The following is a 26,912-nucleotide window of genomic DNA, read 5'->3' as shown; positions in this document are numbered from 1 at the left end:
ACCAGACAGCTACATCTGAAGAACGCTATTGGTTTTGATCTCATACCACCTCAATATAGGGGGAAAACCTCACCCTAAAGACTGATGTCATGAGATAGCTAGAAAGAAGCGTAGGTCAAAGGCTCCTTAACATCAGAGTCTCCTTGCCATTTGCTGGGCGGAGGTCGAAATGGGTCTCTTCAAGTAAGGCAAAGAGGTACACGAAGTACACCCATGGGTTTCCATCCAATGGAACCTCTTCACAACAGAGAAGCTAAGCATTCACAAATGCAAAAGATAGGAAACAGAACATGAGAGACTCCTTGCAAGTGGTGTATCTGAGAAGGGGTTCATATGGAAAGAGACGAAGAATGCACAGCACTCAGATTCCAAGAAACAACACCACCACCACCCTTGACCCTTCCCCCATGACCAACTCCGACCTAAAGCCTTTCTCTCCCTCTAACCTATCCCTAAAACATAACCCTCATCTAATCATATACATGTGCATCCCTAGCATCCATCCATCCACACACGAGAGAGAAAGAGGAAGACACAGACGGAACTGAGAAAGGAAAAGAGAGGGACACAGCCAGAGAGAGACACGGAACCAAAGAGAGGAAAGGAGTCGACGGTCCAGACTTTTCCTCAATCTGCCTCGAAGGTAGAAGCAATGACAGCGCCCTTCCACCCCAGAAGGGGGAAAAGGACGGAAGGTTTGGAGAGGAAAAGACAAGAACGCAGGGAGCCACTAGAAGCTCAGCCACCCGCAGAAGCCGAGCTGGGACACTTGAACAGAATCTCAATGGAAACAGAGGAGCAGAAAGTTGGCTACTCTTTTCTATAAGAGAGGGAGACCTTCGAGTCTTCCTTTCGGTCCTCCAACTTGGATGCGGGGTCTCAAAACAGTCAGGAGGGGGAGTGCCTTTTCCTGGGTACCACGGCACATCCAGGCCTCGTTCTGCCCCATTCTGTGCTGTGTCAGCCCTGGATGGAATCTTTCTTTCTGAAGTCTCAGCGCACAAGCTCCACGTGATATCGGCCCCAGGTGGAAAGGCATGGAGCTGCTCGTAGGCCGACAGACCTAGGAAGCAGATGGGAGAATGACCACCACTCTGCAGATGGAGAGACTGGGGCAACCCTGAGGGGCATATGCTTGTCCAGGGCCACACCACTTATGAGAAGAAGGACCCTGGTCTGAGAGCAGTGGGGTCCTCGGAGCTCAGGCCCTGGCTGAACCCAGGCCTCCCCAGGGCTGTGGGCTGGGCTGTGTGGGTGTCACTGTGCCTGCACATGGCCTAAGGGGGGTGGTCGAGCAGTCAGAAACCCAGAGATTCCCTTGGGAAGTTTTGGGGAAGGGACCTCAGCACGAACCCCAGGAGATGATGTCACCTGCCGGCAACAGAACCCAACAGAACCCGCAGCCCGGGTATCCAGGCCTCCAGAGCGGAGAGGAGCCCCCAGCCAGTTCACTGGCTGCCAGGATGTTCTGCTGTTTGCCCCTGCCCAGAGGCCGGGGCCTCAGGAGTGCTCACAGGCAGTGTGCGCGGGCACCCTGTCGACGTTGGCTCAGGACACCCCCAAGAGGCCTCTGGCCCTTTGCCCGGAGAAACAGAAAGGTAACACGGGGAGCCCCAGGACGGACCAGGCCGCCTCTCCCATGCCACCCGGAAACACCGGGTCCTTTGCCTGTGTGTGTGGATGCGGGTTTCTTGGGGTGTGTCTCCCTCAAGGAAGCCCAGGCGGATGTGGGGTCAGAAGCCTGCGGACAAGTTGTGTCCACACCCCAGGGGAGAGCAGGCTGGGCGGGATGGGGAGAGTGCGGGCAGCGGCGGCCGCCCAGGCGGACCTCACACCCTCAGGTGGGTCTCTTTCCTCCCGGGTGGGGATCTGAGCAGACACACGTCTCTGACCCTTCTGGGAAGAGAAGTTCGAGCAGGCAGAAGCAGCGGCTCCACTGCCCAGGCCCAGCTCGGAAAACTCCTAGCATGGCTGGCTGACGGTCACTGTCGTTGCAGAGCTTCCCACGTGATGAGGCCGAGGACGGGGACACCCCATCCACCTCCCGGAGGGAGGGGTCGGAGCACCACCCCCCCGCCCGTGAGGCCCAGTGCAGGCTCCAGGTGAGCGTGCCCACGGAGGCATCAGCCCCACCGGGGGAGAAGCGGAGGCGGGGAAGGCCTGCTGCCGAGACACCGCCCAGGATACACCCGGCGGCCCAGTCTGAGGCTGCCACGGAGCTCAGCACACCCGGCTCCGACCCAGAGTCCCGAGAACCCCGGCCTCTGAGGCAGCAGGAGGACCTGGAGCCCAGCACGCCAGAGCACAGAGGTGAGGACGCTGGGGCTGGTGCACGGGAGTGTGTGGGGAGGGGGTGCTGAGCTACACAGGGACGAGTCCCCGAAAGCTGCTGCTGGGCCTGCAGCAAGCGCTGGCCTCACACCCCCCGCCCCCCATCTTGCACACTTCAGTCCCAAAAGACATCCGACGCTGGGTATTCTTTGGGAATCTCTTGGAAGCTTTCTGTCCCGGGAGACGCACATGCCAAGGCTGGCCTGTGGGCAAACTTTGCTTCTCCCCCAGCTCTAGCACTGGCCTCCAACTGGAACCAGGCTCCGCTTCCCAGACCTGTCCCTACAGAGGTGCTGGCTCCAGGTGCAGGACCCAGGGATCCACCGAGGGCAGATGGAGAACCGAGACTTGCCCTCGCAGAGACACCAGGCCAGCTGGGTACTGGCCAGCACACCGGGCAGATCGGATCTCCATGCCTGCAGGACCCCCAGCCCCAGGCACTGATGTCCCACCCCCTCAGCCAGAACCTCCACCTCCACGTGCACCTCTACCTGCTCGGGCTCTGGCAGGAGAACCCGAGGCAGAGGAGGAGTCACCGCCTCGGCAGGGAGAGCCTGCCCTGGCTCCCGCGCAACACCCAGACGCCCACGATGACTCACCCACCCCTGCAGGGAGAACGAGCCCCCGCTCTGGACAGACACCCAGAGCCCTTGCCGGAAACACCACGTCCAGGGGAGCGGTCGGCTCTGCAGCCTCCATCCCCGTCTGCTCACCGTGGACGCTGGCAACTCGGTCTGCCCCCAGGGGACATGGAGTTCCTTTCCCCTGAACTGCTTTGCAGTTGCTTTGTTTCCACCTTTCTGGTGATGTTTTATTTTTTGTATGGTTTCCTGTACTTTTGTTGGTTAAGTTGGGATTAGTAAACTTTTTCATCATTGTTGCAATTTGGGAACACTGTTGTGTAACTCTGGTGATACTGTGTTACCATCACCACTTTGTAGTTTCAGACCCGTTTGATCTTTATGCCCCACCCCCCAACAAAGCCTGGATTCAAGGCAAGCACGCCCTGTTCATCCCTTCCCCCGATCCTGAACACAATTTCATCCTTTCTTTGTGCATTCCTTCCTATATTCTTGGTGTCCCCAATCAATGACTCTCAGTGAAATGACTGAAGGAGTGGTTTCTGGACTCTCCAACTACTGTAAGACTCCATTGGAGAGTTCTCATTTTTATGTCATTTGAACTAGCCTTTGATATCTGAAAGGACGGTGTACGTCCTTTCAAGATACCATGTGCCAAACGAAGCCCTTTTGGCAACTGCCATCATTATCTCCAGGCAGGCATTGCTGTGTCAAGGGTGACATCTCAGCCAGAAGGCAGAGGCTGAGCTCGTCTTGTTGCACCAGCTCCCAAAAGAAGCAAAGAAAGGGAGCTGGAACAACAAACCACCCCAACACCCAGGAAAGCGTTCTTCATGACAGAAGGCTAGAAAATGACCCAACATCCTTGTGGCCCAGAACCCCTCTAGAAAATCACTGTTCCATAAAAAAGAGAAACACATGGGAAGTTCCAAGGAGAGGCAATGCCCATGGCCCGTGTACTTGAGAGACGGCCTGACCGCTCCGGGGAAGACACGCACCGACGGAACCCCTTGGGAAACAGCAGTGATAGTCCTCACCGTCGTAAGGGTTTCCTCTGGGGACAACCTGCCCGGGGCACCACACGAGGGAGCAGACCGGCTTCTCTTCCTCTGCCCCCACACCATTCACTCATGAAGGCAGCTCAGGTGTTCTCATGCCCTGCCTGCCTGCCTGCCTGGCTCATCCGTGAGCTGTGACCACCTACAGGGCAGGACTCCACCTTCTCCTCTCTGTGTACCGTGAATCTGCACACAGTGGGCTTGCAGAAGCTTAGGAGACTTGAGCCATTCCCACTCGAGCCAGAACCCTCCCCAGGAAGGAAAACAGCTGTGGAGTCATTTTGGCCCCAGCACTGGTTCGAAAGCCTGGCGCCTCCTACAGCCTCTATGGTGTGAAGAGGGAGGTCCCTTCTGACAGAGCTTTCCGGGTCTCAGATCTGAGCTGTTGTTTCACTGTCAGCTGTGTCTCTTCCGTTGCAGCCAGGTGGGCCACGCTGCTCCAAAGGAGCTCACAAGCTGAGTTTCAAGGGAGGTATAGAGAGGACAGGGATGGCTACAACGTACTGCAAACTGAGTGAGGGTCCCCACAATCCTCAGCGAAGGTCTGTGGTGTGCAAGTGGGGAGTAGAGGGCCCCCAAGTTCCAAAGGAAGGGAGGTAGTCGGGAGCTAAAGCACTTGGCCGCTGTGGTAGTAGCTGCAGATGGCAGCTCGTCCACAGTGCACTTCGAATGAGGTCATATGAGCGGGACTCTGGAAATGGCTCCGAAATCGGGAGAAAGGGGTCAGGGTATGTGGGAATCCGGCGGGGGTGGGGGGTGGATGAAGGAAGGTGTCCCTCCTCTCTCCAGTGCAATTTGGTTTGGTGAGTCTCAAAGCTACCAGATGGCACTTCCCAAGTCAGGCCCCCGCAGGAATCAGGGTGGGCTGCGTGCCTCGGCCCCTGCCACAGGGACAAGCCACACCAGTGGCCTCCCTGAGCTCCAATGGCCGGATCTGGGGGTTCTGTCTGGGTGCACACCTCCTTGCTGTGGCCAAGTTCCCCCCTTCTCTGAGCACCAGCTTCATCCTCTCGAATGAGGACATCGATTGCTACCTTGGCACGTTACTCTCTTCATCCTGTGAAGACTCATTAGGCTTATCCTACAATTACTAGCTGGCCCGAAGAGATATCTCCTGAATCCAGGTTAAGCTGGAGTCTCCCAGGCTCATCTGGCATGTCTTCCCTGAAGTCTGCCAAAACCCACACCCTTGCATTTCCAGGGACTCCCCTTAGCCAGCTGGGCAGAAAACCCAGCATGGTTCAAACAAGCTGACAGACAAGCGGGAGAGGACTCACGGGCAGACGGCTTCCCTCAGGTCTCGGGTGGAGCTCTGGGACCACAGCAGCAACGGGCCATCCCAGGCCCTGGGCTCAGCAGCGCCCTCATTCTCAGGCCGGCGGCTCTGCCCTGAGGGGAGCAGGAAGGTCACCAACTGCCGCAGGCGGGCCTCACGCCCCTCCCACTGCTGGAGCCTGACCTCCCCCGGCCCCACCCCTTCCCCTACCCCAGCAGGACGACAGCTCGTCTTCCCCTGGCTTCCAACGGGAGGCCCGGCCCTGGGCCCCGATTGGGCACTGCCCCAGCCCGGAGCCAATCACAGTGGCCAGGGAGGTGGAACGCACCGATTGGCCAGGGCCAGGTCATGTGACCATACTCCCCAGGAAACTCAAATATTACCAAGGTTCCCTAAGAAACCAATGAACAGAATTATCCAGTAAAGGCAAACCGTGCTTTTTAATGAGGCCAATGTCACAGAAAAAAAAAAAAATGCTTCACAATGAACTGCTCAAGGAAGCTACTAAATAAACTTTCAGAAAAGTTTAGTAGTTTTTTTTTTTTTTTTAATAGGGTGACGGAGAGCTATACCTTTCCCGTCTATGTGAATTTAGGTTTAAACTAGATTTCCCTTGGCTATTATATAAGACAAAAAAACCCACATCCCCCCCTTTCACTCCCCCCCACCCCCAAAAAGTGTTTTAATCTATAGAATTTTTGTGTCCTCAGTTGTGTCTGATTCGCGGCAACTCACGAACTCTACACAGCCAGGCTCTTCCGTCCATGGAATTCAGGGCAATTTTTTCTGTCCCAGTAAATGCCCACCCTGGGTGATCCAAAGGCAAGGGCTCAGAGGCTCCTGAGAGACTAACTCCTTTCAGCTGAGCACAGAGCTGGCTCCTCACTGGGATGCCTGTGGCCTGGGGCTCCCTGAGGGGAGAGCAGCACTCGCCCCACCGTGTGGTCACTGCTGGAAGTGCAGGCTGCTCCTCACTCCCCCTTGACAGTGTCCCTGAGGGCAGAACAGTGTGAATCGAATCAAGGTGGAAATGCAAACTCCAATGCAACCAAACTCCCCACAAGGTCTCTAAAACCACTCAGGAACAGGGAATTGGAAACTGCAGGGGATGACAGGAATGGAGATGGAGACTTGACACCTTACACCGAGTTCACTTCCAGTTATCCCTAGACAAACTTTCCATGAAAACTTGCCACAAATCTCGAAGAACAATGAGCAGAAACCGGACACGTGCTTTGAGTCTTCACACACAAAACTAAAAGCCAGTCCACAAAAAAAAAAAACCCAGAGAATACAGTGGACTTTGCAAAATCAAAGATATCTACTGTGGGAAAGACCTCATGACAAAAGCAAAAGACAGGTCATACATCGCGAGACGAATGAGTGGAAACACAAAGCTTATCAAGGATGTGTCTCCAAACAGACAAAGAACACCAACACAACAAGCCTGTGAAAACTAGGGAAAGGTCTGAAGGGACACCAGACTGAGGAAGACACACACAGAGGATCCCGGATGATGTCCAGCACTGAGGGCCTGAAGAAACAACAGTCTAGTTGCACCCCCTCAGGCCTGTGTGACCGTGGATGAGGCCTCTGTTTCCCGGTGGCTCTGAGAGATGGACAGGGAGGAAGGGGAAGAGAAGTCACTTGCATTTCTAATACTCACAGCAAAGTCTTCCAACGAGAAGGGAATTATCACCCCCACTGACAATGCCATTCACTGAAGTGATACCCACCAGTCCATCTAACCCAGAAGGGAAGGATGGACCTGTTCTCACAAAACGGCGAGAGATGGAAGAAGGAAGATCAAGCCCACACCAATCACTGGAAAGAGAAGCTGTGCTCAGGGCTTGAAAGAATTCCTATTGGGAAAATGATGTCACAGCCCCACAAGGCAATCCACCGCTTCGATGCTATTCCTCCCAAAATGCCAATGCATTTTCGCACCGAACAAAGAATTGCAAAAGGGGTACGGAGACAGAAAAGAGCCTAAACTGTCAATACAATCCGACGAAAAAGCCCCGATACGGACATCCAAGGTTGTGTGAAAGGAAATTAGACGACCAAACTAGGATCCTCAGGAGAGTATCGGAGAAGGCAATGGCGACCCACTCCAGTACTCTTGCCTGGAAAACGTCCTGGACGGAGGAGCCTGGTAGGCTGCAGGCCATGGGGTCACGCAGAGTCAGACACGACTGAAGTGACTTAGCCGCAGCAGCAGCAGCAGGACAGTATGCTATTGGGAATACAACAACACACACAGATCCAGATCGATGGAATAAAGTGGAGGGTCCAGAAACAAACCCCAGCATCCATGGTCAACTCATCTCTGACACAGAAGGGGAGAATATCCAAATGGGAACAAGAAAGCCTCTTCAATCAATGTCCATGGGAAAACCAGACAGCTACATCTGAAGAACGCTATTGGTTTTGATCTCATACCACCTCAATATAGGGGGAAAACCTCACCCTAAAGACTGATGTCATGAGATAGCTAGAAAGAAGCGTAGGTCAAAGGCTCCTTAACATCAGAGTCTCCTTGCCATTTGCTGGGCGGAGGTCGAAATGGGTCTCTTCAAGTAAGGCAAAGAGGTACACGAAGTACACCCATGGGTTTCCATCCAATGGAACCTCTTCACAACAGAGAAGCTAAGCATTCACAAATGCAAAAGATAGGAAACAGAACATGAGAGACTCCTTGCAAGTGGTGTATCTGAGAAGGGGTTCATATGGAAAGAGACGAAGAATGCACAGCACTCAGATTCCAAGAAACAACACCACCACCACCCTTGACCCTTCCCCCATGACCAACTCCGACCTAAAGCCTTTCTCTCCCTCTAACCTATCCCTAAAACATAACCCTCATCTAATCATATACATGTGCATCCCTAGCATCCATCCATCCACACACGAGAGAGAAAGAGGAAGACACAGACGGAACTGAGAAAGGAAAAGAGAGGGACACAGCCAGAGAGAGACACGGAACCAAAGAGAGGAAAGGAGTCGACGGTCCAGACTTTTCCTCAATCTGCCTCGAAGGTAGAAGCAATGACAGCGCCCTTCCACCCCAGAAGGGGGAAAAGGACGGAAGGTTTGGAGAGGAAAAGACAAGAACGCAGGGAGCCACTAGAAGCTCAGCCACCCGCAGAAGCCGAGCTGGGACACTTGAACAGAATCTCAATGGAAACAGAGGAGCAGAAAGTTGGCTACTCTTTTCTATAAGAGAGGGAGACCTTCGAGTCTTCCTTTCGGTCCTCCAACTTGGATGCGGGGTCTCAAAACAGTCAGGAGGGGGAGTGCCTTTTCCTGGGTACCACGGCACATCCAGGCCTCGTTCTGCCCCATTCTGTGCTGTGTCAGCCCTGGATGGAATCTTTCTTTCTGAAGTCTCAGCGCACAAGCTCCACGTGATATCGGCCCCAGGTGGAAAGGCATGGAGCTGCTCGTAGGCCGACAGACCTAGGAAGCAGATGGGAGAATGACCACCACTCTGCAGATGGAGAGACTGGGGCAACCCTGAGGGGCATATGCTTGTCCAGGGCCACACCACTTATGAGAAGAAGGAGCCTGGTCTGAGAGCAGTGGGGTCCTCGGAGCTCAGGCCCTGGCTGAACCCAGGCCTCCCCAGGGCTGTGGGCTGGGCTGTGTGGGTGTCACTGTGCCTGCACATGGCCTAAGGGGGGTGGTCGAGCAGTCAGAAACCCAGAGATTCCCTTGGGAAGTTTTGGGGAAGGGACCTCAGCACGAACCCCAGGAGATGATGTCACCTGCCGGCAACAGAACCCAACAGAACCCGCAGCCCGGGTATCCAGGCCTCCAGAGCGGAGAGGAGCCCCCAGCCAGTTCACTGGCTGCCAGGATGTTCTGCTGTTTGCCCCTGCCCAGAGGCCGGGGCCTCAGGAGTGCTCACAGGCAGTGTGCGCGGGCACCCTGTCGACGTTGGCTCAGGACACCCCCGAGAGGCCTCTGGCCCTTTGCCCGGAGAAACAGAAAGGTAACACGGGGAGCCCCAGGACGGACCAGGCCGCCTCTCCCATGCCACCCGGAAACACCGGGTCCTTTGCCTGTGTGTGTGGATGCGGGTTTCTTGGGGTGTGTCTCCCTCAAGGAAGCCCAGGCGGATGTGGGGTCAGAAGCCTGCGGACAAGTTGTGTCCACACCCCAGGGGAGAGCAGGCTGGGCGGGATGGGGAGAGTGCGGGCAGCGGCGGCCGCCCAGGCGGACCTCACACCCTCAGGTGGGTCTCTTTCCTCCCGGGTGGGGATCTGAGCAGACACACTTCTCTGACCCTTCTGGGAAGAGAAGTTCGAGCAGGCAGAAGCAGCGGCTCCACTGCCCAGGCCCAGCTCGGAAAACTCCTAGCATGGCTGGCTGACGGTCACTGTCGTTGCAGAGCTTCCCACGTGATGAGGCCGAGGACGGGGACACCCCATCCACCTCCCGGAGGGAGGGGTCGGAGCACCACCCCCCCGCCCGTGAGGCCCAGTGCAGGCTCCAGGTGAGCGTGCCCACGGAGGCATCAGCCCCACCGGGGGAGAAGCGGAGGCGGGGAAGGCCTGCTGCCGAGACACCGCCCAGGATACACCCGGCGGCCCAGTCTGAGGCTGCCACGGAGCTCAGCACACCCGGCTCCGACCCAGAGTCCCGAGAACCCCGGCCTCTGAGGCAGCAGGAGGACCTGGAGCCCAGCACGCCAGAGCACAGAGGTGAGGACGCTGGGGCTGGTGCACGGGAGTGTGTGGGGAGGGGGTGCTGAGCTACACAGGGACGAGTCCCCGAAAGCTGCTGCTGGGCCTGCAGCAAGCGCTGGCCTCACACCCCCCGCCCCCCATCTTGCACACTTCAGTCCCAAAAGACATCCGACGCTGGGTATTCTTTGGGAATCTCTTGGAAGCTTTCTGTCCCGGGAGACGCACATGCCAAGGCTGGCCTGTGGGCAAACTTTGCTTCTCCCCCAGCTCTAGCACTGGCCTCCAACTGGAACCAGGCTCCGCTTCCCAGACCTGTCCCTACAGAGGTGCTGGCTCCAGGTGCAGGACCCAGGGATCCACCGAGGGCAGATGGAGAACCGAGACTTGCCCTCGCAGAGACACCAGGCCAGCTGGGTACTGGCCAGCACACCGGGCAGATCGGATCTCCATGCCTGCAGGACCCCCAGCCCCAGGCACTGATGTCCCACCCCCTCAGCCAGAACCTCCACCTCCACGTGCACCTCTACCTGCTCGGGCTCTGGCAGGAGAACCCGAGGCAGAGGAGGAGTCACCGCCTCGGCAGGGAGAGCCTGCCCTGGCTCCCGCGCAACACCCAGACGCCCACGATGACTCACCCACCCCTGCAGGGAGAACGAGCCCCCGCTCTGGACAGACACCCAGAGCCCTTGCCGGAAACACCACGTCCAGGGGAGCGGTCGGCTCTGCAGCCTCCATCCCCGTCTGCTCACCGTGGACGCTGGCAACTCGGTCTGCCCCCAGGGGACATGGAGTTCCTTTCCCCTGAACTGCTTTGCAGTTGCTTTGTTTCCACCTTTCTGGTGATGTTTTATTTTTTGTATGGTTTCCTGTACTTTTGTTGGTTAAGTTGGGATTAGTAAACTTTTTCATCATTGTTGCAATTTGGGAACACTGTTGTGTAACTCTGGTGATACTGTGTTACCATCACCACTTTGTAGTTTCAGACCCGTTTGATCTTTATGCCCCACCCCCCAACAAAGCCTGGATTCAAGGCAAGCACGCCCTGTTCATCCCTTCCCCCGATCCTGAACACAATTTCATCCTTTCTTTGTGCATTCCTTCCTATATTCTTGGTGTCCCCAATCAATGACTCTCAGTGAAATGACTGAAGGAGTGGTTTCTGGACTCTCCAACTACTGTAAGACTCCATTGGAGAGTTCTCATTTTTATGTCATTTGAACTAGCCTTTGATATCTGAAAGGACGGTGTACGTCCTTTCAAGATACCATGTGCCAAACGAAGCCCTTTTGGCAACTGCCATCATTATCTCCAGGCAGGCATTGCTGTGTCAAGGGTGACATCTCAGCCAGAAGGCAGAGGCTGAGCTCGTCTTGTTGCACCAGCTCCCAAAAGAAGCCAAGAAAGGGAGCTGGAACAACAAACCACCCCAACACCCAGGAAAGCGTTCTTCATGACAGAAGGCTAGAAAATGACCCAACATCCTTGTGGCCCAGAACCCCTCTAGAAAATCACTGTTCCATAAAAAAGAGAAACACATGGGAATTTCCAAGGAGAGGCAATGCCCATGGCCCGTGTACTTGAGAGACGGCCTGACCGCTCCGGGGAAGACACGCACCGACGGAACCCCTTGGGAAACAGCAGTGATAGTCCTCACCGTCGTAAGGGTTTCCTCTGGGGACAACCTGCCCGGGGCACCACACGAGGGAGCAGACCGGCTTCTCTTCCTCTGCCCCCACACCATTCACTCATGAAGGCAGCTCAGGTGTTCTCATGCCCTGCCTGCCTGCCTGCCTGGCTCATCCGTGAGCTGTGACCACCTACAGGGCAGGACTCCACCTTCTCCTCTCTGTGTACCGTGAATCTGCACACAGTGGGCTTGCAGAAGCTTAGGAGACTTGAGCCATTCCCACTCAAGCCAGAACCCTCCCCAGGAAGGAAAACAGCTGTGGAGTCATTTTGGCCCCAGCACTGGTTCGAAAGCCTGGCGCCTCCTACAGCCTCTATGGTGTGAAGAGGGAGGTCCCTTCTGACAGAGCTTTCCGGGTCTCAGATCTGAGCTGTTGTTTCACTGTCAGCTGTGTCTCTTCCGTTGCAGCCAGGTGGGCCACGCTGCTCCAAAGGAGCTCACAAGCTGAGTTTCAAGGGAGGTATAGAGAGGACAGGGATGGCTACAACGTACTGCAAACTGAGTGAGGGTCCCCACAATCCTCAGCAAAGGTCTGTGGTGTGCAAGTGGGGAGTAGAGGGCCCCCAAGTTCCAAAGGAAGGGAGGTAGTCGGGAGCTAAAGCCCTTGGCCGCTGTGGTAGTAGCTGCAGATGGCAGCTCGTCCACAGTGCACTTCGAATGAGGTCATATGAGCGGGACTCTGGAAATGGCTCCGAAATCGGGAGAAAGGGGTCAGGGTATGTGGGAATCCGGCGGGGGTGGGGGGTGGATGAAGGAAGGTGTCCCTCCTCTCTCCAGTGCAATTTGGTTTGGTGAGTCTCAAAGCTACCAGATGGCACTTCCCAAGTCAGGCCCCCGCAGGAATCAGGGTGGGCTGCGTGCCTCGGCCCCTGCCACAGGGACAAGCCACACCAGTGGCCTCCCTGAGCTCCAATGGCCGGATCTGGGGGTTCTGTCTGGGTGCACACCTCCTTGCTGTGGCCAAGTTCCCCCCTTCTCTGAGCACCAGCTTCATCCTCTCGAATGAGGACATCGATTGCTACCTTGGCACGTTACTCTCTTCATCCTGTGAAGACTCATTAGGCTTATCCTACAATTACTAGCTGGCCCGAAGAGATATCTCCTGAATCCAGGTTAAGCTGGAGTCTCCCAGGCTCATCTGGCATGTCTTCCCTGAAGTCTGCCAAAACCCACACCCTTGCATTTCCAGGGACTCCCCTTAGCCAGCTGGGCAGAAAACCCAGCATGCTTCAAACAAGCTGACAGACAAGCGGGAGAGGACTCACGGGCAGACGGCTTCCCTCAGGTCTCGGGTGGAGCTCTGGGACCACAGCAGCAACGGGCCATCCCAGGCCCTGGGCTCAGCAGCGCCCTCATTCTCAGGCCGGCGGCTCTGCCCTGAGGGGAGCAGGAAGGTCACCAACTGCCGCAGGCGGGCCTCACGCCCCTCCCACTGCTGGAGCCTGACCTCCCCCGGCCCCACCCCTTCCCCTACCCCAGCAGGACGACAGCTCGTCTTCCCCTGGCTTCCAACGGGAGGCCCGGCCCTGGGCCCCGATTGGGCACTGCCCCAGCCCGGAGCCAATCACAGTGGCCAGGGAGGTGGAACGCACCGATTGGCCAGGGCCAGGTCATGTGACCATACTCCCCAGGAAACTCAAATATTACCAAGGTTCCCTAAGAAACCAATGAACAGAATTATCCAGTAAAGGCAAACCGTGCTTTTTAATGAGGCCAATGTCACAGAAAAAAAAAAATGCTTCACAATGAACTGCTCAAGGAAGCTACTAAATAAACTTTCAGAAAAGTTTAGTAGTTTTTTTTTTTTTTTTTAATAGGGTGACGGAGAGCTATACCTTTCCCGTCTATGTGAATTTAGGTTTAAACTAGATTTCCCTTGGCTATTATATAAGACAAAAAAACCCACATCCCCCCCTTTCACTCCCCCCCACCCCCAAAAAGTGTTTTAATCTATAGAATTTTTGTGTCCTCAGTTGTGTCTGATTCGCGGCAACTCACGAACTCTACACAGCCAGGCTCTTCCGTCCATGGAATTCAGGGCAATTTTTTCTGTCCCAGTAAATGCCCACCCTGGGTGATCCAAAGGCAAGGGCTCAGAGGCTCCTGAGAGACTAACTCCTTTCAGCTGAGCACAGAGCTGGCTCCTCACTGGGATGCCTGTGGCCTGGGGCTCCCTGAGGGGAGAGCAGCACTCGCCCCACCGTGTGGTCACTGCTGGAAGTGCAGGCTGCTCCTCACTCCCCCTTGACAGTGTCCCTGAGGGCAGAACAGTGTGAATCGAATCAAGGTGGAAATGCAAACTCCAATGCAACCAAACTCCCCACAAGGTCTCTAAAACCACTCAGGAACAGGGAATTGGAAACTGCAGGGGATGACAGGAATGGAGATGGAGACTTGACACCTTTCACCGAGTTCACTTCCAGTTATCCCTAGACAAACTTTCCATGAAAACTTGTCACAAATCTCGAAGAACAATGAGCAGAAACCGGACACGTGCTTTGAGTCTTCACACACAAAACTAAAAGCCAGTCCACAAAAAAAAAAACCCAGAGAATACAGTGGACTTTGCAAAATCAAAGATATCTACTGTGGGAAAGACCTCATGACAAAAGCAAAAGACAGGTCATACATCGCGAGACGAATGAGTGGAAACACAAAGCTTATCAAGGATGTGTCTCCAAACAGACAAAGAACACCAACACAACAAGCCTGTGAAAACTAGGGAAAGGTCTGAAGGGACACCAGACTGAGGAAGACACACACAGAGGATCCCGGATGATGTCCAGCACTGAGGGCCTGAAGAAACAACAGTCTAGTTGCACCCCCTCAGGCCTGTGTGACCGTGGATGAGGCCTCTGTTTCCCGGTGGCTCTGAGAGATGGACAGGGAGGAAGGGGAAGAGAAGTCACTTGCATTTCTAATACTCACAGCAAAGTCTTCCAACGAGAAGGGAATTATCACCCCCACTGACAATGCCATTCACTGAAGTGATACCCACCAGTCCATCTAACCCAGAAGGGAAGGATGGACCTGTTCTCACAAAACGGCGAGAGATGGAAGAAGGAAGATCAAGCCCACACCAATCACTGGAAAGAGAAGCTGTGCTCAGGGCTTGAAAGAATTCCTATTGGGAAAATGATGTCACAGCCCCACAAGGCAATCCACAGCTTCGATGCTATTCCTCCCAAAATGCCAATGCATTTTCGCACCGAACAAAGAATTGCAAAAGGGGTACGGAGACAGAAAAGAGCCTAAACTGTCAATACAATCCGACGAAAAAGCCCCGATACGGACATCCAAGGTTGTGTGAAAGGAAATTAGACGACCAAACTAGGATCCTCAGGAGAGTATCGGAGAAGGCAATGGCGACCCACTCCAGTACTCTTGCCTGGAAAACGTCCTGGACGGAGGAGCCTGGTAGGCTGCAGGCCATGGGGTCACGCAGAGTCAGACACGACTGAAGTGACTTAGCCGCAGCAGCAGCAGCAGGACAGTATGCTATTGGGAATACAACAACACACACAGATCCAGATCGATGGAATAAAGTGGAGGGTCCAGAAACAAACCCCAGCATCCATGGTCAACTCATCTCTGACACAGAAGGGGAGAATATCCAAATGGGAACAAGAAAGCCTCTTCAATCAATGTCCATGGGAAAACCAGACAGCTACATCTGAAGAACGCTATTGGTTTTGATCTCATACCACCTCAATATAGGGGGAAAACCTCACCCTAAAGACTGATGTCATGAGATAGCTAGAAAGAAGCGTAGGTCAAAGGCTCCTTAACATCAGAGTCTCCTTGCCATTTGCTGGGCGGAGGTCGAAATGGGTCTCTTCAAGTAAGGCAAAGAGGTACACGAAGTACACCCATGGGTTTCCATCCAATGGAACCTCTTCACAACAGAGAAGCTAAGCATTCACAAATGCAAAAGATAGGAAACAGAACATGAGAGACTCCTTGCAAGTGGTGTATCTGAGAAGGGGTTCATATGGAAAGAGACGAAGAATGCACAGCACTCAGATTCCAAGAAACAACACCACCACCACCCTTGACCCTTCCCCCATGACCAACTCCGACCTAAAGCCTTTCTCTCCCTCTAACCTATCCCTAAAACATAACCCTCATCTAATCATATACATGTGCATCCCTAGCATCCATCCATCCACACACGAGAGAGAAAGAGGAAGACACAGACGGAACTGAGAAAGGAAAAGAGAGGGACACAGCCAGAGAGAGACACGGAACCAAAGAGAGGAAAGGAGTCGACGGTCCAGACTTTTCCTCAATCTGCCTCGAAGGTAGAAGCAATGACAGCGCCCTTCCACCCCAGAAGGGGGAAAAGGACGGAAGGTTTGGAGAGGAAAAGACAAGAACGCAGGGAGCCACTAGAAGCTCAGCCACCCGCAGAAGCCGAGCTGGGACACTTGAACAGAATCTCAATGGAAACAGAGGAGCAGAAAGTTGGCTACTCTTTTCTATAAGAGAGGGAGACCTTCGAGTCTTCCTTTCGGTCCTCCAACTTGGATGCGGGGTCTCAAAACAGTCAGGAGGGGGAGTGCCTTTTCCTGGGTACCACGGCACATCCAGGCCTCGTTCTGCCCCATTCTGTGCTGTGTCAGCCCTGGATGGAATCTTTCTTTCTGAAGTCTCAGCGCACAAGCTCCACGTGATATCGGCCCCAGGTGGAAAGGCATGGAGCTGCTCGTAGGCCGACAGACCTAGGAAGCAGATGGGAGAATGACCACCACTCTGCAGATGGAGAGACTGGGGCAACCCTGAGGGGCATATGCTTGTCCAGGGCCACACCACTTATGAGAAGAAGGAGCCTGGTCTGAGAGCAGTGGGGTCCTCGGAGCTCAGGCCCTGGCTGAACCCAGGCCTCCCCAGGGCTGTGGGCTGGGCTGTGTGGGTGTCACTGTGCCTGCACATGGCCTAAGGGGGGTGGTCGAGCAGTCAGAAACCCAGAGATTCCCTTGGGAAGTTTTGGGGAAGGGACCTCAGCACGAACCCCAGGAGATGATGTCACCTGCCGGCAACAGAACCCAACAGAACCCGCAGCCCGGGTATCCAGGCCTCCAGAGCGGAGAGGAGCCCCCAGCCAGTTCACTGGCTGCCAGGATGTTCTGCTGTTTGCCCCTGCCCAGAGGCCGGGGCCTCAGGAGTGCTCACAGGCAGTGTGCGCGGGCACCCTGTCGACGTTGGCTCAGGACACCCCCGAGAGGCCTCTGGCCCTTTGCCCGGAGAAACAGAAAGGTAACACGGGGAGCCCCAGGACGGACCAGGCCGCCTCTCCCATGCCACCCGGAAACACCGGGTCCTTTGCCTGTGTGTGTGGATGCGGGTTTCTTGGGGTGTGTCTCCCTCAAGGAAGCCCAGGCGGATGTGGGGTCAGAAGCCTGCGGACAAGTTGTGTCCACACCCCAGGGGAGAGCAGGCTGGGCGGGATGGGGAGAGTGCGGGCAGCGGCGGCCGCCCAGGCGGACCTCACACCCTCAGGTGGGTCTCTTTCCTCCCGGGTGGGGATCTGAGCAGACACACGTCTCTGACCCTTCTGGGAAGAGAAGTTCGAGCAGGCAGAAGCAGCGGCTCCACTGCCCAGGCCCAGCTCGGAAAACTCCTAGCATGGCTGGCTGACGGTCACTGTCGTTGCAGAGCTTCCCACGTGATGAGGCCGAGGACGGGGACACCCCATCCACCTCCCGGAGGGAGGGGTCGGAGCACCACCCCCCCGCCCGTGAGGCCCAGTGCAGGCTCCAGGTGAGCGTGCCCACGGAGGCATCAGCCCCACCGGGGGAGAAGCGGAGGCGGGGAAGGCCTGCTGCCGAGACACCGCCCAGGATACACCCGGCGGCCCAGTCTGAGGCTGCCACGGAGCTCAGCACACCCGGCTCCGACCCAGAGTCCCGAGAACCCCGGCCTCTGAGGCAGCAGGAGGACCTGGAGCCCAGCACGCCAGAGCACAGAGGTGAGGACGCTGGGGCTGGTGCACGGGAGTGTGTGGGGAGGGGGTGCTGAGCTACACAGGGACGAGTCCCCGAAAGCTGCTGCTGGGCCTGCAGCAAGCGCTGGCCTCACACCCCCCGCCCCCCATCTTGCACACTTCAGTCCCAAAAGACATCCGACGCTGGGTATTCTTTGGGAATCTCTTGGAAGCTTTCTGTCCCGGGAGACGCACATGCCAAGGCTGGCCTGTGGGCAAACTTTGCTTCTCCCCCAGCTCTAGCACTGGCCTCCAACTGGAACCAGGCTCCGCTTCCCAGACCTGTCCCTACAGAGGTGCTGGCTCCAGGTGCAGGACCCAGGGATCCACCGAGGGCAGATGGAGAACCGAGACTTGCCCTCGCAGAGACACCAGGCCAGCTGGGTACTGGCCAGCACACCGGGCAGATCGGATCTCCATGCCTGCAGGACCCCCAGCCCCAGGCACTGATGTCCCACCCCCTCAGCCAGAACCTCCACCTCCACGTGCACCTCTACCTGCTCGGGCTCTGGCAGGAGAACCCGAGGCAGAGGAGGAGTCACCGCCTCGGCAGGGAGAGCCTGCCCTGGCTCCCGCGCAACACCCAGACGCCCACGATGACTCACCCACCCCTGCAGGGAGAACGAGCCCCCGCTCTGGACAGACACCCAGAGCCCTTGCCGGAAACACCACGTCCAGGGGAGCGGTCGGCTCTGCAGCCTCCATCCCCGTCTGCTCACCGTGGACGCTGGCAACTCGGTCTGCCCCCAGGGGACATGGAGTTCCTTTCCCCTGAACTGCTTTGCAGTTGCTTTGTTTCCACCTTTCTGGTGATGTTTTATTTTTTGTATGGTTTCCTGTACTTTTGTTGGTTAAGTTGGGATTAGTAAACTTTTTCATCATTGTTGCAATTTGGGAACACTGTTGTGTAACTCTGGTGATACTGTGTTACCATCACCACTTTGTAGTTTCAGACCCGTTTGATCTTTATGCCCCACCCCCCAACAAAGCCTGGATTCAAGGCAAGCACGCCCTGTTCATCCCTTCCCCCGATCCTGAACACAATTTCATCCTTTCTTTGTGCATTCCTTCCTATATTCTTGGTGTCCCCAATCAATGACTCTCAGTGAAATGACTGAAGGAGTGGTTTCTGGACTCTCCAACTACTGTAAGACTCCATTGGAGAGTTCTCATTTGTATGTCATTTGAACTAGCCTTTGATATCTGAAAGGACGGTGTACGTCCTTTCAAGATACCATGTGCCAAACGAAGCCCTTTTGGCAACTGCCATCATTATCTCCAGGCAGGCATTGCTGTGTCAAGGGTGACATCTCAGCCAGAAGGCAGAGGCTGAGCTCGTCTTGTTGCACCAGCTCCCAAAAGAAGCCAAGAAAGGGAGCTGGAACAACAAACCACCCCAACACCCAGGAAAGCGTTCTTCATGACAGAAGGCTAGAAAATGACCCAACATCCTTGTGGCCCAGAACCCCTCTAGAAAATCACTGTTCCATAAAAAAGAGAAACACATGGGAAGTTCCAAGGAGAGGCAATGCCCATGGCCCGTGTACTTGAGAGACGGCCTGACCGCTCCGGGGAAGACACGCACCGACGGAACCCCTTGGGAAACAGCAGTGATAGTCCTCACCGTCGTAAGGGTTTCCTCTGGGGACAACCTGCCCGGGGCACCACACGAGGGAGCAGACTGGCTTCTCTTCCTCTGCCCCCACACCATTCACTCATGAAGGCAGCTCAGGTGTTCTCATGCCCTGCCTGCCTGCCTGCCTGGCTCATCCGTGAGCTGTGACCACCTACAGGGCAGGACTCCACCTTCTCCTCTCTGTGTACCGTGAATCTGCACACAGTGGGCTTGCAGAACCTTAGGAGACTTGAGCCATTCCCACTCGAGCCAGAACCCTCCCCAGGAAGGAAAACAGCTGTGGAGTCATTTTGGCCCCAGCACTGGTTCGAAAGCCTGGCGCCTCCTACAGCCTCTACGGTGTGAAGAGGGAGGTCCCTTCTGACAGAGCTTTCCGGGTCTCAGATCTAAGCTGTTGTTTCACTGTCAGCTGTGTCTCTTCCGTTGCAGCCAGGTGGGCCACGCTGCTCCAAAGGAGCTCACAAGCTGAGTTTCAAGGGAGGTATAGAGAGGACAGGGATGGCTACAACGTACTGCAAACTGAGTGAGGGTCCCCACAATCCTCAGCAAAGGTCTGTGGTGTGCAAGTGGGGAGTAGAGGGCCCCCAAGTTCCAAAGGAAGGGAGGTAGTCGGGAGCTAAAGCCCTTGGCCGCTGTGGTAGTAGCTGCAGATGGCAGCTCGTCCACAGTGCACTTCGAATGAGGTCATATGAGCGGGACTCTGGAAATGGCTCCGAAATCGGGAGAAAGGGGTCAGGGTATGTGGGAATCCGGCGGGGGTGGGGGGTGGATGAAGGAAGGTGTCCCTCCTCTCTCCAGTGCAATTTGGTTTGGTGAGTCTCAAAGCTACCAGATGGCACTTCCCAAGTCAGGCCCCCGCAGGAATCAGGGTGGGCTGCGTGCCTCGGCCCCTGCCACAGGGACAAGCCACACCAGTGGCCTCCCTGAGCTCCAATGGCCGGATCTGGGGGTTCTGTCTGGGTGCACACCTCCTTGCTGTGGCCAAGTTCCCCCCTTCTCTGAGCACCAGCTTCATCCTCTCGAATGAGGACATCGATTGCTACCTTGGCACGTTACTCTCTTCATCCTGTGAAGACTCATTAGGCTTATCCTACAATTACTAGCTGGCCCGAAGAGATATCTCCTGAATCCAGATTAAGCTGGAGTCTCCCAGGCTCATCTGGCATGTCTTCCCTGAAGTCTGCCAAAACCCACACCCTTGCATTTCCAGGGACTCCCCTTAGCCAGCTGGGCAGAAAACCCAGCATGGTTCAAACAAGCTGACAGACAAGCGGGAGAGGACTCACGGGCAGACGGCTTCCCTCAGGTCTCGGGTGGAGCTCTGGGACCACAGCAGCAACGGGCCATCCCAGGCCCTGGGCTCAGCAGCGCCCTCATTCTCAGGCCGGCGGCTCTGCCCTGAGGGGAGCAGGAAGGTCACCAACTGCCGCAGGCAGGCCTCACGCCCCTCCCACTGCTGGAGCCTGACCTCCCCCGGCCCCACCCCTTCCCCTACCCCAGCAGGACGACAGCTCGTCTTCCCCTGGCTTCCAACGGGAGGCCCGGCCCTGGGCCCCGATTGGGCACTGCCCCAGCCCGGAGCCAATCACAGTGGCCAGGGAGGTGGAACGCACCGATTGGCCAGGGCCAGGTCATGTGACCATACTCCCCAGGAAACTCAAATATTACCAAGGTTCCCTAAGAAACCAATGAACAGAATTATCCAGTAAAGGCAAACCGTGCTTTTTAATGAGGCCAATGTCACAGAAAAAAAAAAAAATGCTTCACAATGAACTGCTCAAGGAAGCTACTAAATAAACTTTCAGAAAAGTTTAGCAGTTTTTTTTTTTTTTTTAATAGGGTGACGGAGAGCTATACCTTTCCCGTCTATGTGAATTTAGGTTTAAACTAGATTTCCCTTGGCTATTATATAAGACAAAAAAACCCACATCCCCCCCTTTCACTCCCCCCCACCCCCAAAAAGTGTTTTAATCTATAGAATTTTTGTGTCTTCAGTTGTGTCTGATTCGCGGCAACTCACGAACTCTACACAGCCAGGCTCTTCCGTCCATGGAATTCAGGGCAATTTTTTCTGTCCCAGTAAATGCCCACCCTGGGTGATCCAAAGGCAAGGGCTCAGAGGCTCCTGAGAGACTAACTCCTTTCAGCTGAGCACAGAGCTGGCTCCTCACTGGGATGCCTGTGGCCTGGGGCTCCCTGAGGGGAGAGCAGCACTCGCCCCACCGTGTGGTCACTGCTGGAAGTGCAGGCTGCTCCTCACTCCCCCTTGACAGTGTCCCTGAGGGCAGAACAGTGTGAATCGAATCAAGGTGGAAATGCAAACTCCAATGCAACCAAACTCCCCACAAGGTCTCTAAAACCACTCAGGAACAGGGAATTGGAAACTGCAGGGGATGACAGGAATGGAGATGGAGACTTGACACCTTTCACCGAGTTCACTTCCAGTTATCCCTAGACAAACTTTCCATGAAAACTTGTCACAAATCTCGAAGAACAATGAGCAGAAACCGGACACGTGCTTTGAGTCTTCACACACAAAACTAAAAGCCAGTCCACAAAAAAAAAAAACCCAGAGAATACAGTGGACTTTGCAAAATCAAAGATATCTACTGTGGGAAAGACCTCATGACAAAAGCAAAAGACAGGTCATACATCGCGAGACGAATGAGTGGAAACACAAAGCTTATCAAGGATGTGTCTCCAAACAGACAAAGAACACCAACACAACAAGCCTGTGAAAACTAGGGAAAGGTCTGAAGGGACACCAGACTGAGGAAGACACACACAGAGGATCCCGGATGATGTCCAGCACTGAGGGCCTGAAGAAACAACAGTCTAGTTGCACCCCCTCAGGCCTGTGTGACCGTGGATGAGGCCTCTGTTTCCCGGTGGCTCTGAGAGATGGACAGGGAGGAAGGGGAAGAGAAGTCACTTGCATTTCTAATACTCACAGCAAAGTCTTCCAACGAGAAGGGAATTATCACCCCCACTGACAATGCCATTCACTGAAGTGATACCCACCAGTCCATCTAACCCAGAAGGGAAGGATGGACCTGTTCTCACAAAACGGCGAGAGATGGAAGAAGGAAGATCAAGCCCACACCAATCACTGGAAAGAGAAGCTGTGCTCAGGGCTTGAAAGAATTCCTATTGGGAAAATGATGTCACAGCCCCACAAGGCAATCCACAGCTTCGATGCTATTCCTCCCAAAATGCCAATGCATTTTCGCACCGAACAAAGAATTGCAAAAGGGGTACGGAGACAGAAAAGAGCCTAAACTGTCAATACAATCCGACGAAAAAGCCCCGATACGGACATCCAAGGTTGTGTGAAAGGAAATTAGACGACCAAACTAGGATCCTCAGGAGAGTATCGGAGAAGGCAATGGCGACCCACTCCAGTACTCTTGCCTGGAAAACGTCCTGGACGGAGGAGCCTGGTAGGCTGCAGGCCATGGGGTCACGCAGAGTCAGACACGACTGAAGTGACTTAGCCGCAGCAGCAGCAGCAGGACAGTATGCTATTGGGAATACAACAACACACACAGATCCAGATCGATGGAATAAAGTGGAGGGTCCAGAAACAAACCCCAGCATCCATGGTCAACTCATCTCTGACACAGAAGGGGAGAATATCCAAATGGGAACAAGAAAGCCTCTTCAATCAATGTCCATGGGAAAACCAGACAGCTACATCTGAAGAACGCTATTGGTTTTGATCTCATACCACCTCAATATAGGGGGAAAACCTCACCCTAAAGACTGATGTCATGAGATAGCTAGAAAGAAGCGTAGGTCAAAGGCTCCTTAACATCAGAGTCTCCTTGCCATTTGCTGGGCGGAGGTCGAAATGGGTCTCTTCAAGTAAGGCAAAGAGGTACACGAAGTACACCCATGGGTTTCCATCCAATGGAACCTCTTCACAACAGAGAAGCTAAGCATTCACAAATGCAAAAGATAGGAAACAGAACATGAGAGACTCCTTGCAAGTGGTGTATCTGAGAAGGGGTTCATATGGAAAGAGACGAAGAATGCACAGCACTCAGATTCCAAGAAACAACACCACCACCACCCTTGACCCTTCCCCCATGACCAACTCCGACCTAAAGCCTTTCTCTCCCTCTAACCTATCCCTAAAACATAACCCTCATCTAATCATATACATGTGCATCCCTAGCATCCATCCATCCACACACGAGAGAGAAAGAGGAAGACACAGACGGAACTGAGAAAGGAAAAGAGAGGGACACAGCCAGAGAGAGACACGGAACCAAAGAGAGGAAAGGAGTCGACGGTCCAGACTTTTCCTCAATCTGCCTCGAAGGTAGAAGCAATGACAGCGCCCTTCCACCCCAGAAGGGGGAAAAGGACGGAAGGTTTGGAGAGGAAAAGACAAGAACGCAGGGAGCCACTAGAAGCTCAGCCACCCGCAGAAGCCGAGCTGGGACACTTGAACAGAATCTCAATGGAAACAGAGGAGCAGAAAGTTGGCTACTCTTTTCTATAAGAGAGGGAGACCTTCGAGTCTTCCTTTCGGTCCTCCAACTTGGATGCGGGGTCTCAAAACAGTCAGGAGGGGGAGTGCCTTTTCCTGGGTACCACGGCACATCCAGGCCTCGTTCTGCCCCATTCTGTGCTGTGTCAGCCCTGGATGGAATCTTTCTTTCTGAAGTCTCAGCGCACAAGCTCCACGTGATATCGGCCCCAGGTGGAAAGGCATGGAGCTGCTCGTAGGCCGACAGACCTAGGAAGCAGATGGGAGAATGACCACCACTCTGCAGATGGAGAGACTGGGGCAACCCTGAGGGGCATATGCTTGTCCAGGGCCACACCACTTATGAGAAGAAGGAGCCTGGTCTGAGAGCAGTGGGGTCCTCGGAGCTCAGGCCCTGGCTGAACCCAGGCCTCCCCAGGGCTGTGGGCTGGGCTGTGTGGGTGTCACTGTGCCTGCACATGGCCTAAGGGGGGTGGTCGAGCAGTCAGAAACCCAGAGATTCCCTTGGGAAGTTTTGGGGAAGGGACCTCAGCACGAACCCCAGGAGATGATGTCACCTGCCGGCAACAGAACCCAACAGAACCCGCAGCCCGGGTATCCAGGCCTCCAGAGCGGAGAGGAGCCCCCAGCCAGTTCACTGGCTGCCAGGATGTTCTGCTGTTTGCCCCTGCCCAGAGGCCGGGGCCTCAGGAGTGCTCACAGGCAGTGTGCGCGGGCACCCTGTCGACGTTGGCTCAGGACACCCCCGAGAGGCCTCTGGCCCTTTGCCCGGAGAAACAGAAAGGTAACACGGGGAGCCCCAGGACGGACCAGGCCGCCTCTCCCATGCCACCCGGAAACACCGGGTCCTTTGCCTGTGTGTGTGGATGCGGGTTTCTTGGGGTGTGTCTCCCTCAAGGAAGCCCAGGCGGATGTGGGGTCAGAAGCCTGCGGACAAGTTGTGTCCACACCCCAGGGGAGAGCAGGCTGGGCGGGATGGGGAGAGTGCGGGCAGCGGCGGCCGCCCAGGCGGACCTCACACCCTCAGGTGGGTCTCTTTCCTCCCGGGTGGGGATCTGAGCAGACACACGTCTCTGACCCTTCTGGGAAGAGAAGTTCGAGCAGGCAGAAGCAGCGGCTCCACTGCCCAGGCCCAGCTCGGAAAACTCCTAGCATGGCTGGCTGACGGTCACTGTCGTTGCAGAGCTTCCCACGTGATGAGGCCGAGGACGGGGACACCCCATCCACCTCCCGGAGGGAGGGGTCGGAGCACCACCCCCCCGCCCGTGAGGCCCAGTGCAGGCTCCAGGTGAGCGTGCCCACGGAGGCATCAGCCCCACCGGGGGAGAAGCGGAGGCGGGGAAGGCCTGCTGCCGAGACACCGCCCAGGATACACCCGGCGGCCCAGTCTGAGGCTGCCACGGAGCTCAGCACACCCGGCTCCGACCCAGAGTCCCGAGAACCCCGGCCTCTGAGGCAGCAGGAGGACCTGGAGCCCAGCACGCCAGAGCACAGAGGTGAGGACGCTGGGGCTGGTGCACGGGAGTGTGTGGGGAGGGGGTGCTGAGCTACACAGGGACGAGTCCCCGAAAGCTGCTGCTGGGCCTGCAGCAAGCGCTGGCCTCACACCCCCCGCCCCCCATCTTGCACACTTCAGTCCCAAAAGACATCCGACGCTGGGTATTCTTTGGGAATCTCTTGGAAGCTTTCTGTCCCGGGAGACGCACATGCCAAGGCTGGCCTGTGGGCAAACTTTGCTTCTCCCCCAGCTCTAGCACTGGCCTCCAACTGGAACCAGGCTCCGCTTCCCAGACCTGTCCCTACAGAGGTGCTGGCTCCAGGTGCAGGACCCAGGGATCCACCGAGGGCAGATGGAGAACCGAGACTTGCCCTCGCAGAGACACCAGGCCAGCTGGGTACTGGCCAGCACACCGGGCAGATCGGATCTCCATGCCTGCAGGACCCCCAGCCCCAGGCACTGATGTCCCACCCCCTCAGCCAGAACCTCCACCTCCACGTGCACCTCTACCTGCTCGGGCTCTGGCAGGAGAACCCGAGGCAGAGGAGGAGTCACCGCCTCGGCAGGGAGAGCCTGCCCTGGCTCCCGCGCAACACCCAGACGCCCACGATGACTCACCCACCCCTGCAGGGAGAACGAGCCCCCGCTCTGGACAGACACCCAGAGCCCTTGCCGGAAACACCACGTCCAGGGGAGCGGTCGGCTCTGCAGCCTCCATCCCCGTCTGCTCACCGTGGACGCTGGCAACTCGGTCTGCCCCCAGGGGACATGGAGTTCCTTTCCCCTGAACTGCTTTGCAGTTGCTTTGTTTCCACCTTTCTGGTGATGTTTTATTTTTTGTATGGTTTCCTGTACTTTTGTTGGTTAAGTTGGGATTAGTAAACTTTTTCATCATTGTTGCAATTTGGGAACACTGTTGTGTAACTCTGGTGATACTGTGTTACCATCACCACTTTGTAGTTTCAGACCCGTTTGATCTTTATGCCCCACCCCCCAACAAAGCCTGGATTCAAGGCAAGCACGCCCTGTTCATCCCTTCCCCCGATCCTGAACACAATTTCATCCTTTCTTTGTGCATTCCTTCCTATATTCTTGGTGTCCCCAATCAATGACTCTCAGTGAAATGACTGAAGGAGTGGTTTCTGGACTCTCCAACTACTGTAAGACTCCATTGGAGAGTTCTCATTTGTATGTCATTTGAACTAGCCTTTGATATCTGAAAGGACGGTGTACGTCCTTTCAAGATACCATGTGCCAAACGAAGCCCTTTTGGCAACTGCCATCATTATCTCCAGGCAGGCATTGCTGTGTCAAGGGTGACATCTCAGCCAGAAGGCAGAGGCTGAGCTCGTCTTGTTGCACCAGCTCCCAAAAGAAGCCAAGAAAGGGAGCTGGAACAACAAACCACCCCAACACCCAGGAAAGCGTTCTTCATGACAGAAGGCTAGAAAATGACCCAACATCCTTGTGGCCCAGAACCCCTCTAGAAAATCACTGTTCCATAAAAAAGAGAAACACATGGGAAGTTCCAAGGAGAGGCAATGCCCATGGCCCGTGTACTTGAGAGACGGCCTGACCGCTCCGGGGAAGACACGCACCGACGGAACCCCTTGGGAAACAGCAGTGATAGTCCTCACCGTCGTAAGGGTTTCCTCTGGGGACAACCTGCCCGGGGC

General features: G+C 55.4%; 4 protein-coding genes and 1 long non-coding RNA gene across 5 annotated transcripts in view; 4 read left to right on the top strand and 1 right to left on the bottom strand.

Annotated features, from left to right (window-relative positions):
* The window catches only part of LOC145534148 (uncharacterized), a 770,273-nt gene that overhangs the window by 4,503 nt on the left and 738,858 nt on the right, over window positions 1–26,912 (bottom strand). Inside the window, exons 97-99 of the long non-coding RNA XR_014074274.1 lie at window positions 20,530–20,641; window positions 12,890–13,001; window positions 5,248–5,359 (exon numbers count right to left, since the gene is read on the bottom strand). This is a non-coding gene — a long non-coding RNA (uncharacterized LOC145534148). The remainder of the gene's footprint in view (window positions 1–5,247; window positions 5,360–12,889; window positions 13,002–20,529; window positions 20,642–26,912) is intronic.
* On the top strand, window positions 1,421–3,223 carry LOC145534121 (uncharacterized). The gene is made up of 3 exons (XM_081561494.1): window positions 1,421–1,598; window positions 1,998–2,310; window positions 2,563–3,223. The coding sequence occupies exons 1-3, from the start codon at window positions 1,464–1,466 to the stop codon at window positions 3,189–3,191; spliced, it is 1,077 nt and encodes a 358-aa protein (XP_081417620.1). The 5' UTR covers window positions 1,421–1,463; the 3' UTR covers window positions 3,192–3,223.
* LOC145533934 (uncharacterized) lies at window positions 5,786–10,857 on the top strand. Its single transcript, XM_081561283.1, has 3 exons — window positions 5,786–9,240; window positions 9,640–9,952; window positions 10,205–10,857. The coding sequence occupies exons 1-3, from the start codon at window positions 9,004–9,006 to the stop codon at window positions 10,831–10,833; spliced, it is 1,179 nt and encodes a 392-aa protein (XP_081417409.1). The 5' UTR covers window positions 5,786–9,003; the 3' UTR covers window positions 10,834–10,857.
* Window positions 13,021–18,505, top strand: LOC145533942 (uncharacterized). Its single transcript, XM_081561292.1, has 3 exons — window positions 13,021–16,880; window positions 17,280–17,592; window positions 17,845–18,505. The coding sequence occupies exons 1-3, from the start codon at window positions 16,644–16,646 to the stop codon at window positions 18,471–18,473; spliced, it is 1,179 nt and encodes a 392-aa protein (XP_081417418.1). The 5' UTR covers window positions 13,021–16,643; the 3' UTR covers window positions 18,474–18,505.
* Window positions 21,068–26,147, top strand: LOC145533938 (uncharacterized). The gene is made up of 3 exons (XM_081561288.1): window positions 21,068–24,522; window positions 24,922–25,234; window positions 25,487–26,147. Exons 1-3 carry the CDS (start codon window positions 24,286–24,288, stop codon window positions 26,113–26,115), a joined length of 1,179 nt encoding a protein of 392 aa, XP_081417414.1. The 5' UTR covers window positions 21,068–24,285; the 3' UTR covers window positions 26,116–26,147.

The sequence above is a fragment of the Giraffa tippelskirchi genome, chromosome 14 (genome assembly GCF_054371585.1).
Source record: "Giraffa tippelskirchi isolate mGirTip1 chromosome 14, T2T-mGirTip1v1.2.pri, whole genome shotgun sequence".
NCBI lineage: Eukaryota > Metazoa > Chordata > Mammalia > Artiodactyla > Giraffidae > Giraffa > Giraffa tippelskirchi.
Note: the sequence above shows the minus strand (reverse complement) of the source record. Positions and strands in the feature narration are given on the sequence as shown.